Raw genomic sequence first — 19,805 nt, 5'->3', positions numbered from 1 at the left:
CCAGAGCTCTGAAATCCTGCTTGATGGTCTCCAGTTTGCCCTTGGTGTCATTGGCGCCCACATGAAAGAGCAGCAGTGGGTAATAGTCCGAAGCGTGGACAAGCCTTGGCAGTCTTTCCATGACATCTCTCACACGAGCCCCCGGCAGGCCACAAACCTCTCTAGACAACAGGTCAGGTCGGCAGATAGATGCCTCCGTCCCCTGCAGCAGGGAGTCCCCCACAACAATCACCCGCCGCTTCTTCCGGGTGTTCCGGCAAGGCACAGGGTCTGTTGTCCCAGGTACTTCCCTGGCAGCCATGCCCATCTCCTCCTCATCCTGGAGGGCACTGAACCTGTTCTTCAGCTTCAGGTCTTCAGGAGGAGTAGGAGCCTTTCTCCTCCCATGAGCAGCGACCAGCTTCCAGCCTTCTTCTACGGTGTTATGATGTACCGTTTCACACGGCACAGAGCCCTCTGGCAACTCCACTGCTGCAGGGGGTTGGGACTCCTGGAGCTGTACAGTCTCCGAGAATACCCTGTCTGTCTCTTGGTCCGCTTCTCGGATGCTGCGCAGCCTACTGACCTCCTCCCGTAACTGCCTTACCTGACGACACAACTCGTCAACAGCAGCACACCTCCTGCAGGAGAGCTGGCTGCCAGCCCAGGCCTCCCGGAGAGTCCCCAAGCACTCCCTGCAGCCTGAGACCTGTAGAGCTGCATCTACTGTCAGAGGGTCGGTCTGGGTCCAAGCCTCTGACACAGCAACTCCAACAGCCGCTGGGGAACGCGCTGTGCGGCGTGTCACGACCATACTTGAGGAAGTGTACACCACAGGGAACAGAAACAAAGGTCCCTTCGCACGTCCCTTCGCGCGCCCTTCTGCGCGAACTGCTGCGCAAACTGCTGTGTCTGTTTGCTGCCTCTCAATATCTCTGTTTGCTGGGCTGATGATCAGCTATGTTTCTCCTGTAAGTATTTATCAACTGTGACATTACCTATTAACCTTCCTCGGATAAGCTTAATAGAATGGGCTCCTTGTTCAGTGCAAGACATATTCGCCAAACCTGTTCCCCTGGGTGATTGCTTGTTCCTCATTTTAAGCTACTCTAGGGAACACATCACTTATAGGTAGAAGCTGCCCAGACAAACTATAGCCTCTCACAAAAGATGAACCAAAGTTGCAGAGACCCACATCTCTCCATTTTGTGAGCAGTAGCTTACATGCAGAATCTTTTGTACTCCCAACAGCCAAGTTTTTGGCCTCTTTTGGCCTCAGGGAAAGAAATGTTCTGTGCAGTCTTCAGCCTGTGGCTGCAGAATGTACTTTTTCTGTACTTGGCCCTCAACCCCAAATAAAAGTTTAGAAGCCAAGTCAGTCACACTGGCCCCATTAATAGCTCCAGCAGGCTGATTGCTTGACAGTTCCTTGTATAACTCCAAAATGCAGCAGAGAGACTTGCATACTGCAGGCACCCAGGCAAACAAATAGGTCTGATTACAATCGTTAGGAGTTGTTATGGGTTGTGAGGATGGTAGACTATTCCAAGAACTCTCCCATCCTCTCCTTAGCACCAGTACAGCTGCCACACAAAAGCATTGACAGGAATATAGACAGACACAGGAATTTCTAACAAAATAATACACAATCTTATTTAAAACTCATGCCACTAACATGATAAAAGGCATAGCGAACAGTTAGCCTTTTTGCATTAGTAATGCCTTAAGTGTCAGCAGTAGCTTGGTGATAATGAATCAATTAAGATCCCATTTTCTAGTGGCTGAAGGATTGTAAAATAACAATGACTGAGCTTTTATGTTCCTGTTCCCAAGCTAATCAATACAAAATACCAGAAATGTTAAAGAAATCCAAGAATCTAGTGCATTCATTTAAAGTCGTAACTACATAAAAAGATCTGTTTATTGAGAGTCGATGCTTGCGAATGCATGGGATATTCAAAGTACATTGTGCTGGTGTGTTGAAAGCACAGGCACTCACAACATGGAAGGCCAAGCCTGCAGAGCACCCATATGCAGAAGATCTTTGCACTTAATGAGTTTATACTGGTGTCAACATGGTTACTGACACATAGAGAACATATCATCCAAGTTAGGTCAAGCTGTGTAGCTGTAACATCAGCATAGCAGGAAGCATGCTGCTAGCATTGCGCCACAGTCCATATAGTTATCTTCTACAACAAAGGCACAGAAAACAATTTTTTTCCATACAAGATTGTGTTGTTTCAAGCAATTTCAGCTTCAGTTTTATTCATATAATTCAAATCAATGGCTGGATATAAAGTGGTGGTGGCATACTGAGAGTTGTTCATCAGCACATGAAATATCACACCATTATTAGGCATGATAACACAACATACACTAGCCAAGCCCCCACTGTCTGGGGAAAACAATACCCTTATAGTCTGTCTCATCTCCCTGCTCCACTAAAAGGGACAGGAAAGCAATACTGTCTCTCCCACTCCAGTAACACTCTCCCCAGGGAAAGTACTAGTTTGGGAGGAGGAAGGGAGAGATGTCAGGGCAGGGGCAAGCACAAGATAAAAGGTGCCATGTATGCAGTTGCGTCTTTCAGGCAATATATTCAGGTGTATGGGAGAAAAATCTTGTCTTCAGGGTGGACTACAGCCACTACTGAAAGGTTAAGTCCTCATAAGACAGATCCCAGTTTTGCAGCAACACTGAATAAACAGAGTGGGAAGAAACAAGTTGTTGTCTGCTCTTTGCTCCCCCTGGCAATTCCCTCAGCTAAAGAGATCCAGTGCACAATATAAGCTATTCTGGAAGTTCTTGTTAAAACTCTGCCCCCAGAAGAAGCTCTAAGTTTCCAAACAAAGTCTGGTATTTTTTGGAAGAAGGTTCAGAAAGAACAGGGCAGGGGGGAGAGCCTCACACACACATGAAGCCATTCCTCCCTTACCCCTCAGCTTGAGCAAATAAGAGTCAAGCAGTTGAGATTCCCATATTGGAAGGGAGTTTTTCCATCTAAGTTAAATGAGACATTTGACTACAAATTGCCAACTAGCATTATTAGTCTTTATTTTCTTAATAATGGCAACCCCTACCATCCCAAAAGATGACATCCCATTATAGTAAAATACTAACTGGTACTATTACTATTTTAACAGAAGATTACTGAAGGATCTATCTTCTATCCATGAAGCTGGATCTCAACTTCCACTTACACATTTAACTTTCCTACTTATTCATTACTCAATCTACTCCTAACTTACTCATGCAAAGAACAGCAAAGACTGGTGCTGTATTAACCAAGTCCTCTGTTGCATCTAAAGTTTCATCTAGGAAGAAATAGTTCCCTATTTGCAACTGCAGCAATTCCATTCTTCTTCCAACTCCATTCTTCTACCTTGCATACTTGAAATGCATGAACAGAGCGTTTAAACATGATTATTGGGGAATTAGCCAATTTACTTAATGAATTGCTCCATACCACAACAAAGACTACTAGACAATCTTGCACCACAACCTGCTTGGTGTTGCTATGAAAAGCTTGGCCTCAGTTGGATTATTCCTAGTTCTTCTCTCCTCTCATTCTCCTTCTTCATCAGCCTAAATCCTGCTAAAGTAAAATTCTTGACAAGAATTTCAAGAAGTTCAAAATCTGGGACAGGTCACTGAAATAAATAACCAACTACTGCCACAGACACAAACTCCTAGAGAAGTGGGGTAACTTTTATTGAACTCTGAGCTGATCAATTGCAAAGCACAGCGATAAAATCCAGAACCAGAAACATCTAATAACAGCCCACGATGTAGAATTAATTTTTATGGTCATAAGGGCCTGACATGCAGCTTTTGCTAAACACTTGAAGCCTTAAAAGTTTCTTTTTAATCAGTATAATTGCTTATTCCCTCTCCCTCACCCCCATGCACACTTATGTTCTAAATTGCAGTAATTTCCTGATTTCTGAGAAGTAAGGCACTACAGTGTCCTTTTAGAGTACAGAGAAGCCACTATTATGATAATCTATGAGATCTAAAGTTCAGGGTTGTCTATGGAAGAAAATGCAATTGGTGACTAAAGATTTATATCCAGTGATGAATAGCCATCACCACTGTTACTGTAATGGCAATTACATTATAGGTGATTTACTGTCAGACTCCAGAGAAAAAGCCTACAGTGTTTAGAGCAGAGTTATCCAGTGTCCACACTTATCACGAGGGAAACTGCTTCCTCTGTTCTGGAGAATTTCATAAAGCTCCCTTGCTTAAGATAGGGGACAGATGTTAACTGCAGTCTCTTCTAACAATCAGTATGTTTTTACAGCTGGAGATTTGCTTCTCAGACAAGGCACCGGATGAGGATCTTTGCATTTATAGTTTCGGAATAGGAGTTGCAGCCACTGCAATGCTCTCAATTGCACATTCATCAGTACCACGGCGGATTCTGAAGTAACCGTTCTCCCCCCATGAGGTGCCCCAGCTGTTCTTCACAATCCAGAACTTCTCACCACTTTTTGGATCTTTACCATAGCCCACCAGCAAGACAGCATGATTGGTCAGTTCAAAAGGGTTGAAGTCATCCTGCAGCCCAGTGTGATGGTAGATTCCCTCTTTATAGAGCATGAAATCATTATAAACTTCAAAGGCAACAGACATTGGCCCATGCAGAACAAGCTCAAGTTTCATTAGGGCTTCATTGCAGCCTCCATAGAAACCACCAACATAGTGATACTCAGAAGAGTAGTAGTGATAACAGTTGCGCTTGAAAGTGCATGGAGAATCTTGGGCTGTGTAAGGGAAGCAGTCCTCTTCCACAATGCCGAAGTCTTGGACATACTTTCCAGCAATGAGGTATGGAAAGCCACCATCACACCCTAAAAATAAAATATCTGGTTATTTCCTTAGAGAGTTACTTTTGAGATGGGAGACTTTCCTACTCAAATCTTCTTCAACACTTTTGGACATAGTATTGAAAACAGACTGCAGTTACTTAGATAATCCTAATATTCCATATTAGATTGGTTATAGCTAACTTTTCTGAAACACAGAACACATCTGCTGATCACAGTGAGAGCTATAGTGGGAACACTATAATGCATGAACCACCTCCTCATCCATTTGCTCCTGACATCCCATCAGCTACAGCCATCAGCTACACACAGTAAAAAAGCTGTCATAATACGCATATTGTCCTTTGAAGAGCCTTAGTCATTGCTTTTGCTCTTTCTGTCATCTCCCCCTCCCCATATGTTCCTCCTCCCTCTGCAAATGCTTTGGGGATATTTGTTTTCGCTCTTTCTAGGCATGCTTTGCAACTTGCCTATCTTTTCAGCCCAGCTCCTTAGTTATTCCCCCTCCCCAAGGTAGATCTAATTAAGATCTAACTAGAGTCCTTAGTGTGGGGCCACCTACTTCTCATTCAGTCCCATCCCTACAATAAGGTGGTCTGATAATTCCTGAATGTTTTTTTGCAATCCTTCAGAAAAACAAGCATTATGAAGTATGGGCTGTCAGACATTTTAGGACAAAAAACTGGGGGGGGGGGCAGGGAGATGCATGAGAGTTTTGAATATGCTGTCTCCTTCTGCAATGTCATCACTACTGAAAGTTATCTCTGAATACTAGTGTACTTACCCTGAGAATACTGACTGCAAGACACAACCTGCTGGGGACTAAAGATTGGTTTCTGAGTATTGTTTGTTAGGATCCGTATTCTTGCTTCCAGCATGCCCATGGAAGAAAATGCATAGCAGCTGCCACATGAGGCTGAGGAGAGAAAGAAGAAAAAAAGAAAAAGAAAACCACAACCATGAAGAGCAGTCAGTAATGTAAGCAAGGTAAGGTCACCTCCATACGGGTGCAAATATTATGGAAGTCCACTGCAGAGAGTCACAGTCCGCCATATTGGCTTACAGCAATTAGAAGTTAGACACTGATTGAGAAAAAACCTTAAGCATGCATTATCTTTTAAGCACGTAGGTAATCCCATTTAAAACACAATTTTAGCAGCTTTTTAAGTAACTGAGTTTTTTTTAAATAATTGAGTTTATTTCAGAATAAGAGACTATATGGCTCTTCAATATCAATAATAGTTGTATCATTTAAGAGTTATGCTACCTCTTCAGAATGAGCCTACAGGTACAGGGCAGAGAAGGCTCATAACTTTCTGCCTCAGATTATAACCTTTTACAGAACAAAACTGCTAAGAGGCAATGAACTATTTTAAATTAATGCTGTCAATACTGTTCTACATAATTTCAACTTATCAGTGGATTTAATGCTGTAATTTACAACTGAAAAAAAATACCCTACTTATACAGCTATTTCTAAAATAACTCAAGGGTCTAGCAGTATAAATACTAGGTTTGATGTAGTGGGTTCACCCCTGTTCCCCTTACTTCCCAAGGGCATGTAATTGTACACTGCCTTTTCAGAGGCAATTTCCCTTTTGTTGTCTGACAGTGAGCTTACTCCTTACTCCCCTTACTTTTGGGACAAGATGTGCTATTGCTTCTTAGTTTTAGGCCTCTTCACTTCCTGGAACTTCCGGTAACACATTAAGAACCTTTGAAAGTGGAATGACAAGCATCACAGGGAAGGACAATTACTTAGATGAGGTCCTATTTTATCTACTGATTTTCACCAAGGTGCCCAATTTCCTTTTGTTTCCTGACAGCAGGTAAGTCAAATATGGCAGAACTATGAAAAGGAGGGAGGCTTGAACAAAACAAAATACTTTTACTGAACTGTGTAGGTGTATAAAACCAGAGCTATTACAAAAGTAGGACTTTGAAATTGCACCTTCACTCAGTTAGACACATCTCTGAAAGGAAGGGGCAAAAACAGCTTGAACACGAATACTTTGCCCAGCAGGGCTGACTGAAGCAGCAAAAGGTGCCTCCTACTCAGCATCTGAGATTAGCCATGCCGCAGAAAACTCTGCAATGTGTGTAAAAAAAAAAAAAAAAAATACAATTAATGCAACCTTTTCATTCTGAAATCAGTTAACATGCTGGGATGTCTTTACTATCACCACTGTGGCACATGAGAGGCTTTTAATGTGACAGCCACATTTTAACTATCAACAGAGAACCAGCATAATTGCAAGAGCAGTTGCATTTCTGTGGCTTCTCACAAATGCTATTCTAGAGTCAATTAAAGCTTCAGCAGCATTAGATTCAACTGACTGTAGGAAAAGATCATTATGTTATGAGGAGTACTGATAAGACACAGAGCACTTAGAGAAGAACCAGCTGTCAGGCTTTCTACCTACTTTGATCTGCAGAGAAAGCTTGCAGGAATCAGTAGTTGGAACAGACCTCGAAGGTTAATGAAATCTTTAAGTTCCCATCCTCTCCCCCCAGTAAAGTTGATAACAAGCAATGACAAGCCTATATCTTCAAAGAACATACTTTTGTCTCAGAGAAAGTCTAGAACTTGTTTACTCTGTTTCCTTCTGGTTCTGAGGCTTGCTTTACTGTAAATGCAGTTACTGCGCTATAAACAACTTAAGTTCTTAACTTTTTGCTTTCCTGACTATAGGAAATGCTAGCAAAGATGCTAACATGTTACCAGTAAATATAATTGAAAACAATTGTAGTTGCATGAAGCCTGTGATCTCTCAAGGTATTTTAAATGGGAAATGTGCATTCTTTGTAGTTCTTCTCCACTTCAAATGCTAAATTTCTGTCTAGATATTAAAGATTAGTGACTCCACAAGGATGCAAAAGATCTGTGAAACCATGATCTTCCAGTTCATACAAGTCTCTCCACAACTTGCATCATACTGTTTACAACCTTCTTCCCCATGGCATTTTCTAATTAATCATCTAATAGTTTTAATGACATATAACTAAAAATCTCTAGTCCACTCCTGGCTTCTAGGATGGAGCTAGCTGATTCAGAGGTAGAACAGGCATTTCTTGCATCATATGCTGTAATAGCACCCATCTCTGGAACATAAACATACACCAAAAGGGTATCCTTAAGTCTACTTTGAGCTAAATACTTCCCTATTGCAGGAGAAAGGAGAGTTTTTGGAGAGTAGTACCAGTATACTCTCTGTTCACAGTCCCTGACATCTCCTCTTGCAATTAGTCATTTAAGGAAGTCCTGAAGTTATTGGACTGATAAAATTTGGGGGCAGTATAAAAAATAAACCTATGAAAATGGTTTAAAGCTACATGATAATTTGCTATCAGCAGGAATTAGTGGAAGAATTAACTATACATCAGTTCTGTCAGTGTGCAGACAGCCATGACTGAGACTGTTCAGGCAAAACTTAATGGCTGTATGCAGGGCACTATAGTAATTGGCCTTCAGTCCAGTAAAAGACATGGCTGTTTGGATAAGCCAATACCAGCTTCTATTTTGGCATGGTATTGTCAGCCAGGACCCCACTTGGTTTCCACAGGGTGTTCTTAGCAAAGGTGCAATCTATCAACAGCAAGACACCACACAGGTGGGATGAAAAGCCTTCATGTTAACAGCAAGTTACAGAATATATCAAAGGAGCTCTAAAGAATTTCATTTAAAGAGTTTTGAATTTTTACCTTGATTCCRAACAGGGCTGACATAATTGACACCATTCACATTTCTCCAGTCCCAGGATTCTGGCAAGCTTGAAGCTTTTTTGAGTAACTCAGGTGTTAGGGGTGCAGGCTTTGGTCTAAAAAGGAGAAAACACTTTGAGTAACATATCACACACCAGGAAAGGAAACAAATCACAAAAAAACTCAGTTGTCATCTTCTGGCTTCCACTGATTGCTAAGTTCCATACTACGCAATTTCAAATAGTCTCCATCTATGCTGAGTGGGTGTCAATCTCAAGAGATTAGTTTCAGCAGGAGGAAAGACCTACTCAAATCCCTCTAAAAGGGAACTATATTATGAAGTATTCTCAAACTGGTCGGGTCAAAATACTTTTGAACTAATTTGAGGTGTTGCGGTAACTCGCTGACTGTAGCAGAGCAGCTCTGCAAGAGCTATTTTACACCTCTGCTAGCATGAGATATGCAGGGTATCTATGATTGCAGAAGGTACCTTGCCTTGGCAGCATGCACTGACAGCAACTACAGACTGTTTAATTGCAGACACAGACGGTGACATGGTTTACATCAACACTTCAATAACTGTAGTTCCACTTCCCCAGGAGATTTCCCTGGAGCAAGTTTTACTGTGACTGTTCAGACAGTTCTGAATACTACTCATCCTCATTTACCACTTGCAGCCAAGCAATGTTCATATGTATCAGCAAGCCAGGAGCATCCTATGTTAAGCATTCACATGATCCAATGCTTGTTCCATAGTCATGTGTCAAGCACCATTCATGGACACCAGGCTATGCTGTCTGTTCATAAAGCATTTGGTGGTGGAGAGTGGGTGGGGGGGAGACAACAAAATATTGTCATGGCACTGCACAGTGCAACAGTTTCCAAATGGATTTCTGTATTTAACACTGTATCTTTACAGAGATTTGTCTGCAGGATGAAGCCATGATAGTTTGTACAATACTCTCATGCAGATCAGAATTTTTATTATATTCTTTCTTTTGCAACCATACCACTGCCACCATTTGGAAAGGTGAGTGGCATTCCTACCCAAAGCAGTATCAGAATAGAATGGAGGCGGGGGGGAGCAAAATACCACAAAAATAAAACTGCTTTCAAGGAGGGAAACTTCAGATGAAAGAACTCTTAGTTCTCAGACTACTGATGTGAAGGAGGATCATGCACACATCCCCATCCCCACTGCCTCCAAGACCCTGAACGATCTTTCAGGGCTACTTCACACTACTTCACTAAAGAAGCTGAGACATCACTCTGCTCTAGTCAGAGAAGGATCCTGGTCACAGGCAAGGCAAGTTGCCATAGTAACCAAGGACTTCCCTCAGAAAACCTTCACTATTCATATTTAAGAAGGGAGTGTGCTTCACTGCTTTTTAACTGAAAGCATGAACTAGCTGAACCAAGACAACTTATGGCTATGGCAAGTAGCTAATGGGTAGACAGGTGTGCAGGATGGGAACTGAGACTGTCCCCACTTCTTCGCTGCACATGTGATGAAAAGGTGAATGATCCCATTTATTTCAACTGCTTGAGACAACAGATGCTTAGAATAGTCATTCAAACCGAGAAATATGTTGACACGCCAGGAAAATGAGCCAGAATAGCTTGAAACATGATTATACATCTGAACTACAAGCCAAAAACCCAGCTAGGAAGAGCCAGCACAAACACAGCAGATTCTTTGCAGCGGTGGGTGGAGGGTCTAGAGCAAAGCAAGAGGCCTTAGTACCTCGGAGTTCTGGAATAGAGACCCCCAGCTCTTCTGGTTAGCTCTTCCAGGGCAAGGTTCTCATATTCCTTGTATCTTGTTGCTCTCCAGGATTTCTGGAGAGTATTGATAGCATTTACAAAGTCAAAGTTGTGTACATAACGTCTGCTTGAAAGTCTGTAAATGAAATCAAACAAAACAATAAGAGAAGGACTTGGATTAAAAGGTAAAAACCGCTCTCCAAAATAAATATGGAGAAGGCATCTGTCAACAGCATTAATTCCAAAAGAGTCTTATGGTAGGTACTGATAAAGAGATATGCAGTAACTGGACTCAAGACAAGGCTCCCGACATTTGAATCAGCCTTAACTAGAAGGATACAATCATCTCCTTTAGACATGCCAGATTTGTAACTGGACTTTAACAGAAACTGCTGGAAACCACAGACTGAAGGAACAGGCACATCTTCCCCTGTCTTTGGGCATTCAGGTTATCTTCCAACACTATCAGTAATACCATTCGTTACAGCCCTGAAGAGCTTGCTCTCACATAAAGAGACCAGATTTGTTACATTTGAACAGATGTAAAGTACTGGCATTAACTTTGTTCACCTAGTCACAAAACTGGTCTGCATGGTTTAGGCTGAACCCTGAGGCAGAGTTACCAAATGTTTTATTTCAGTGACAGGCCATTTATCTGTTGGCTTACCTTCCCCTGGGCTTCTGGAAAGGCAGCTGGTTTGTATGAACATCTGAGGGAGATGAAGAAATCTTCCGTCCGCTGAAACAAGCCCAATTGTGGCCAAGTACATCATGTACCCATCCTGGTAGAGTCTCATTACAGTAGCTGGTTACATTCTGGCCTTCCTTTTTGTACTGCAGCGTAAAGAGGTTATGCTTGTGTTGAATAGATGCATTTGCTAGCATAGCAGTAGTGCCTATCCCACCCAGCTGTTTCTTGGTCTGCATTTCAGAGGAAGTGGCCTCTAGTTCAACTGGCATCATGCTCAAGTTCAAAACAAGCATTAAGAAAAAGTTAAGCGGAAAAAGAAGCAGATCTTTATCAACTTGCTACAAGACAATCAAGTTGTGGCTTATACTTTTAGCAACAAAGCATGCATTAGTAGTGGTATCAGCTAACAGGGTGGTTAAATAGCTACTTTCTAGGAAAAATATAAAAGACATCTAACTGGAAAAAAGTTTGTGCAATGCAGGAAAGAGCTACACTCATCCAAATACCTAGGACAAGGTCCATTTTTACAATAGCACTGCTAGAAGTCCAGACACTATCAAGAACAAAAAGTTACTGACTTTACATTAGTAAGTCATGGTGAGAATAGTGTATTTGGCTCCATGTAAGTGTAAATGAGCACCTATCTATCTTTTCTAAAAGATGCCACAGTTTAAAACAAGACCAAGCACAGCCTTTCTTGATCAGTACCGGCCTTGAATCTGAATACTCAATACTCAAGGATACTCAAAGAATAGGCCTGCTTCCTGCAACATTCAGAGGCAGATCCTGCCTCGTGTGAGAGACTGTATTGATTCATAACAAGTGGGGCAGACTTGGGACTTACATTTATGGAAAAATAGATAACGAGCTACCTGCTACCCAGCAGATTAAAACTACAGTTTGCTTTTTTTATTTTTTTTCCCCAAGAAACCTCCTCTCCCTTTTCTGGACACTTAGCACTTTTCTTAAGATGTAGGTAACCAGAATACTATTCACACAAGTTTCACAACCTATTTTGTGGGGAAGTGAATTCAACAAGCTTCTTATTGTGTTCTGTCAGTTCAAACACACAAATAAACTGAACTGTGAGGGAGGCATTCAGGGGAAATACTTCAAGATAAATAAGCAAAGGACAAAAACCCACTTTCAGGCAGTCTGTGTAGAAGCCTAAATCAAGCAATTCCCAAGTCTTCTGTAGCTATCTTTTTGCAGACTGACAGATAGTATAATGTTACTGAATTGGCTTTAAAAGAAAGACATAAGGATTTTGAGACTGTAGCCTATTAATGACATCTAGACAAAGGAAATGAGAAATCCAAGAACGATTTTCAGCTACTAACTGAAAATTATGCCCATAAAGTCCCAATTTGCTTCCCACACCTTGCCCATGACTTCTAATTGAGAGCCACTGATGTAGAGAAGTGGTGGAGATACCTTATCATCCCCCCCCCCCCCAAAAAAAAAACCTCCAAAAACTTATGCTTAATTTCTACAAGTTTGTTTACTGCCCAGCAAGTCCCATGTTGGAGGAACCAAAATAGGATCACAACGTGAAGTAGTAATTGTTGCTACAAAAGTGACACCCAGGTACAGACTGCTTGCTACCAGAAGGCACAACATCAAATCAATATTTCAGCACGAAACCACGTGGCACTTTTTCCTGAGATCAGAGAGGGGCTCTGACAGATTAGGTTTGGCAAGTCTGACTGTGCCGGCTTCAGATGACCTGCCTCCCCAAATAACAGTCAGACAGGGATGTGACTAACGCATCAGCTGCACCAGTTCAGTGTGACACCATTGCTTGAACAACCACTGACTCGAGTGGTTTTGCATTAACATGCCAGACCGAATGAAAGCTGCAGAGCTGCCAGCACATGACCATGCCTGTGCATTGCAGAGCAGCCTCCCTCCATGGAGGGCAACAGCCACAGAGCTGACTGTCAGCGACTGCTGGACAACTGCTGCATGCATTTCCTCAGCGGTTAGACAGTCTTACGAGCATGGTCTCAATTTTTAAAGCAATAAAGGACCACTGTGGCCAAGTCACATGTAAGTTTCATCAGCCAGTGCTCACATCTACAGCAGCTGAGAAAGTCCCATCCAACCACCTGACCAATCTGGAACAACTCCTGCAGAAAGACACCCAAACTACATTTACAGTTCACGTTCTGAGACTTGAAAACTAACCTTGAAGTCTATTGCAAATGTTTACTTTTAAGTCTGACATCATCTCATTTGACTTTGTCTAATGCTAGACTTTAGCCAAGTAATTCCAATACTAACCTTAAAAAAAAAATTACATGTACCTAAATTTCAAGGCTTGCTATTAGATACCTGAATCTAGGCAAGTTTTTTTTTTGATACAGTAAACTGTACCAAAGTCTTTCCAGTGTAGGTCATCATGAAGTAATCTACTGTACCTTCACTTTCATTAAAAGAAATAACTGTTTGAAGCTTTCTTTACATTTTTAATCTCTTTAAGCAAGCAAGAAGGCATGGAGACCTTATTGGACACAAATTTAACAGAGACTCAGCAATGCTATCTACAGCAGCTGCCGTCCCATCATCTTTCATATATCTATTGTTCCTGATTTAAGCCAACTCAAGTTCTAGGAGCGAGGACGACCATACACATTAAACCTGATGGAAAGATTTGCCTCTCATTCGCCATTAAGTTTACAAGTGTGCTTATGCATTTTAATGTGGGAAGCACATTCCTAATTAGAATAGGATTGCAGACTTGCAGGTGTTCTGCAGTGCAAAAATATAGTAGATAAGATTATCAGAACAAGCCACTACATCTTGCTACCTGATATAAAATGCAAGGAAACATCAACTACAGATGCATTTTCTTTGTTCACGAAGGCATTCTGCAATACAGTTTACAGCTTATGCTTTCACATTTACACTTTAGGGAAGGAAACAGCAGGTGCATATTGCTAGCTGAGTCCAACTAAGACAGACTTGAAATTAACTTCCAATTGATTAGCAGGATTAAATAGCATTAAAAACTCTGAATAAAATGCATTCAGATTCTTTTTAGAACATCCTGAAATCTAAATCTTGACTACTGTCAATTGTCAAGGTTGGTTATTTCAGCAAGGAAGTCCTTAGTTGTAACCAGATTTGGGTCTGTTGGGGAAAAGGAAAAGCAAGAGGGGAAAGTCACCAAGCCAGTCTGGAAAAGCTTTGTAACTTGAGTAGTGGAATACTCTACAATCTAATTCTTTCTTTCATCTGAAGTAGTGGTAATGAGCAAAACGTCAAACTTTGTTTTTTGCTAGAGGACATCTCAAAAGTCAGAAAGAGCACCCCTTAGCTTAGGGGACAAATGGCAAGTTTTTGTTGTTGTTGTTTGTTTTTTTTATTAAACAAGATGAATTCCCTCTAAAGCCATAGTTTTACATTAATTAAATACTACAGACGCATCAAATAATTGACATAAGTTAGCCTCAACTTTCCTTTCAGCCTCACTCTAGCTTCTGATGCTGTGTTGTCACCATTTCTTTTGCCATCATGTGGAAAGCTTTAAAGCCTTCTATCGTGCTTAGGCCTACAGAATCCTTAGAATGTCCATCAGAAGCACTCAAGCTTCTGACAACAGCCAGGCTGTACACTTACTTTATGTCCACATATAGTATAGTGATAGTTAGGCAGCACACAGTAAATAAGGAGCAGGAACAAGCTCATAAACAGCAACCAAGTTGTTCTTTTGTGATGCAAACCAAACACTGAGCAGAGTAACCAGTACTTGTTACAAGCAGCAGCAATGCAAGAATGAAGTGGGATGCCGTATTTAACTTCTGGAGCCCAGAGAGACAAGTCTATGTTAAAAAGTGGTTAGAAATAAACAGTTAGGGATTACTCACATAAACTATTAAAGCAAACTTAGGAGAAAAAAAACACATCAGTAAGCTCACCCAATCCATTTCTTTGGTGTAGGAAGTCATTTCCCCACAGTCCCCAGGTGTAAGAACAAATAACTTGTAAAGTCAGTGAGATCCTAAGAAAATTTTAGTGGGTGACTGGTAAGTAAGTTGCAGGAACAAAAGACTATTAATGTAGATTTCAGTGGGTTCTTTTGATCAAACAGGCTGTATCTACACCCACAAAGCACAGTGACTCTGTTAAAGCCACAGTTTAGACAAGCCCACAGCATTCCTATTAGTAATCAACACCTTGATTCTTTAAGCAAAAATGCATTGCCAGTTCAGTTAGTACCAGTTGATCCTTTACACTGGGAGCACAGAAACTACCATATTGTCTAAAATACTACTGTTCATTTAGCCTAGCAGCTTTGTCTTTGTTCAATTGCAGTGTCTGAAGAAAGTGTTAATGCATCATAGTAGGTAAATCAGGATGTTATCACGCCCTGTCAGCATGATGGGGTTTTAGCCACATAGTTTACCCTTAGTGCAACATGAACAGAACTGGAAATTTATGAGTGGGAGCTTGAGCAATGAATATCTTCCTGACAAGCCAAAATCCACAACTATGTGGAAGGAGACATGCAAGGCCCCTTCTGTATTGCTGCTCTGATACTTGTAAGGCTTTTACAGAAGAGCAGAGAACAAAGAATAGTATGAAACCAATTTAAAATTTTGCTTCCTGCCCATTTATTAGATATAACAACTGAAATATAAAAGTATTCTGGCAGTAGTAAGCAGTTTAATTTATTGAGATTTTGCTAGGATAAACAACTTTGCTCTTGTGGAACAACCCATTAGCATGAAATCTTTCTTCCAGAAACCATGCTACACACTGCTCCATGAACTGAAAAGTCATTCCAGAATTGAGCGATAAATCCAGAACAGTGTTCACACTGGAAAATTATTTCAGAGTAATACTAAAGAACTTTAAGAAGTAGTAAAATGATAGCCAATGCCTCCATATGAAATATTAGTTCAGTACCTTCTTGCTCTAAGTCATCTTACCTGGAGGCTGCTGACAGAGATARTTCTTCCTTTCCATGAATTCCAGAGAGACATTGTCTAATGACTTTCCACATCTTAAGTAGCACTTCTGTAAGACTGCTTCTATGTTTTCTCCTTGCTCCTTTTCCAGAGGAGCATACAGCCCTCTCTAATTAGAATTATTGTTCAACCTATTTTACTCCAAGGGCTTCTAGATTATGACCGACACCCAGCAAATTAAGTCTGCTGTAAGGAAATTACTCCTACCAATTGTACCTGAAAACATATTAGGCAATAGGCTATCGTTCTTCAAAAAAATCCTCAGAAGTATGCATTGAGCTGAGTATACTATTTTTCCCCCAAGAAGGTTTATAGTAGAAGATGGTGGAATAGGCCCTAGAACAGTGCTAACACCATTTGATTCTGAGGGAACCACATTGACAGTTTGTATCAGGACTACATATATTTTGTAGTTCAGTTTCATATGTAACCCAATATTTAGTGGACTACAAGCAAACAGATGTGCACATCTAAACATGTCACAAGGTTAGGCGGTTTGTAAGGAATCATTTCTTTCCCTCCAGGCCCCACTGACTGTTGTGAAATAAACAGTTTTACAGATGAACATCATTGCAAGTTCTTGCTTAACAAAGTCAACTAGTTGTTTGCAGGGCGGGGGTGGGGGGAAGGCATTTACTAAGTGCTGGGACATTCCCTTGTGCTTCCCTGCCATTATACTTGCAACTTCATAATCTGCGATCTCCTTTACAGCACAAGTGAGAGATTTTACAGAAGGTAACTGACTTGGGCTGTAATCCTCTCTGTGATCTTTGAGGAAAGACACCTTTAATTCAAGCATGCCTTGTTAATGGAATCCCTGCTACTGATCAATGAGCCAAACAAGCTTGCTATTTTTTTCAATATCAACTGCAAAACTAATAATGAATCCATTTACCTGAAAATGATGAGGGCACATTCACAACAGTGACAAGCAAGTATCCTGCATTTCTGCTGCTCAGGCATGTATTTGACTCGCTCTGCTTTGAGTGGTAAATTGGATCAGATGACCTCCAGAAGTTCTCTCCAACATATATTATTCTATGACATGGTTTTGGTACATTATTTAATAGTATTCTTGCATATCAATGCATTTACCAGTATTTATAAGCACAGAGGAAGATATCAGATCAGTGCTTATCAGTCATTTGACTTAGTCAGTGCTGAACCTCCAAGGATTAATTTCACAACGGATACATGCCAGCAGTACAGCCTGCAGGGCCTCTGAACTTTCTTCAATATAGTGTCAAACAACTCTATGTTCTGGAGCAAACTACTTGCCATTTCTACGATTAAATTCCTCACATTCAAGATTTAGTCTGATAATCAAAATTTGCCTCAACTGCTCAACTTGTTGGCTTGTAAAGCAACTTTGCATTTCAGTGTAAAATATCAACTTGAGGATTCCCAGCCTGTTGGTTCAGTTATCTTTCTCCTAAAATGAGTCCAAGTACAGCATTGACTCTGCTCATTTCCAACTGCCAGAGCTGACACACTAGGCCCGAGCTCACAGACAACACTAATACATATAGTGCTGTGCTACCCTCAGAGAGGCAGCAATTCCTCACTCCTCTTGAGATGGGCTCTCCTATGTATGGGAGCTCACAGAGGTGTTCCTGCTTGAAAAATTTCAGAGGCAATCCTTCCTAGCTAGAGTAGTCTTGAGCATTTGCAGAGTTTTTGTTGCACCATCTGCCAATCCTATGAGGAGTGTCCACAATGACAATTTAGTGTTACTACCTTGCAGAGATTAGAGAACTTCAACCAGGTATTTCCATCTCAAACTTTGCTCTTGTTCAACTGCAAGACTCTCTTACGCAGAAGAAGTCTTAGGTTAAAAGTTTTCAGTGATAAGCGCACCTAAGCAACCTCACCGTTAATCTTGTAGAACGACAACCTACGTTGCCCTTTCCCTTCAGCTTAGTGAGCTCCAACAGGCCAGGAGGAAGCTGCAGTGAAGTCAGAGCCTCATACAATATCACTCCTATTCAGTAATGGCTAGTGCTTTCCTGGTAGAGGGGATCATTTACTTTTGTTAACATATGAAAACACCAATTTGAAAATAGCTGCTGTGGCTCCCAGAAAGCCAATTTGAAGGAGGAGTCATTTCATCACTCTCCTTGCCACTAGTCAAGGCTCAGATTTTACACTTGGACAGAGCCTGGGTGTTTACCACCACCAGGTCACCTGAAACCAGATGCAAGATCAGGCCACAAAACAAATATAGAAGCATGTGTTCACAGCCCCTGCTGAGGTCTGAACAGCTTTGCCACACAAAACATCTGTCTCCCAAGTAGCAAAATCACCCTGCAGAGGTAGCTTCAAGCCTCCTTCCAGGTTCATAATGCCACTTTCATCACCTGAGCAGCATAGCATGCAGCAGTGAAAGACACAGCTCATCATAACAGCCCTCTTGAGCTCCAGACCTCTTGTGAGCCTAGCTGAACATCTATAAGCAGTCTCTCCTTCGCAAAAGGGTCTTCTCCTGTCCAGCCCTGACTACCAGCACTGACTTCAAGTTGATCTGAAGCCATTAACAGATACTGGAAAATACAGTATTACTCCAAAAGAAGAATAATTTTAGTGGCAGGAAGATTTCTTAAAGATTTACAAAGTATTTTGGAATAAGATTTAAAGCTCTTAGAAAATCTCCAGTGAGGAGAGGAGAGCAGATGGCCTCTCTAGAGTGAAAAGGTTGTTTTTCCTGTAACTGAGAACACCTTTTAGGAAAGGCAAAGAACAAGCAAAACCTAGCATTACCTTCTATATCTTTACCAGGCTTAAAGCACTGCTAAGTAGAACATGTTTTTGAGTAATTTAATTCAGAATGACAAAGAAGATTTACAGTGATGTTTCAATTGGGTCTAAGATGTCAGGAAGAAAACTGAAAAAGATATTTTTCACAGGCCATTGGGAAAGTTAGCTTCACAAGGGCCTTCAACCGCTCGCAGCATAGCCAGAATGGAAGGCAGCATTTGTGACATTTCTCAGAAAATGCTAGATGTGAAATATAAATACCTCTTCCCTCCCTCTTCTCCCTACCCAGCCACTGACAACTGTTTCCATATACTAAGTCACTTGTTTGGTTACCCAGGCCAATGGCACAGCCAAGAAGAACCAAGTGTCCCAACCATTCCACTATGGCTTTTAGCAACTAAGGAGAAGCCTGAGTACAGGGCCTTTTTGTAATGGTCAGTGATGCAGAAAACACCAAGTTAACTCACCTTAAAAAAGGCAAACCATTTGTAGTCATTTATCACAAGTTCAAAGCCTTGATTGTAAATCAGAGTGAAGAAGCCGTAATTGCCCAGGCTATCCTGGGCCACATCTAATTTCTGAAGAGTCACAACCACTTTTCTTTCCACAGGTCCTACAAGAGGAAAAAGAAAAAAGAAAAAAAAAGTTGTATGGAATAGTTTAAATTAAGAAAAAATGAGCACAAAGCATACCATAACATTTATTTTATTCAAAAAGAGGAAAACACATACTTCCTGGGTAAAGTTTCTAGTAAAGGACAGCAAGCCACCGCACTTCAGGGGCTTCACTTACCTACCAGCGGTACTACGTGTTTACCTTGCCACTGCTGGCTAGTATTTACACACTGAACTAGCACCAGCAGCAGCACCGCGCGGCTGCTGCAGCAAGGCAGCGGCTCATTTGAACGTGACTTGCCGCGCAGCACCCCGCCTCGGACGCCGTGTCACTCGGGCACCTCGCTTGCTAAGGCGGCACCTCGCCCGCGAAAGCCTGCGCTCGGGAGCAGCCACGCGAGCCCGCGCCACTCCGGCGCTCCCGAACGCGCAGGCCGCTAACGGCGGCGCGGCCCCGCTCCCAAACGCGGGCGGCCGGGCCGGGAGGGCAGGACCC

At 41.7% G+C, this 19,805-nt stretch overlaps 1 protein-coding gene across 1 annotated transcript; it reads right to left on the bottom strand.

Moving 5' to 3' along the window:
* Positions 1-3,669: 3,669 nt before the first annotated feature.
* Positions 3,670-19,625, bottom strand: CTSC (cathepsin C; the record flags this gene model as incomplete). Its single annotated transcript, XM_026058984.1, has 7 exons — positions 3,670-4,835; positions 5,596-5,727; positions 8,514-8,629; positions 10,258-10,413; positions 10,945-11,111; positions 19,163-19,308; positions 19,488-19,625. Coding segments are annotated over 7 exons (1,358 nt in total), but the record flags the coding sequence as incomplete, so codon positions are not given.
* Positions 19,626-19,805: the final 180 nt, after the last annotated feature.

This window comes from Apteryx rowi, unplaced genomic scaffold, assembly GCF_003343035.1.
Source record: "Apteryx rowi isolate R43461 unplaced genomic scaffold, aptRow1 scaffold_1507, whole genome shotgun sequence".
Taxonomy (NCBI): Eukaryota; Metazoa; Chordata; class Aves; order Apterygiformes; family Apterygidae; genus Apteryx; species Apteryx rowi.
This window is presented reverse-complemented; position numbering and strand designations above follow the sequence as displayed.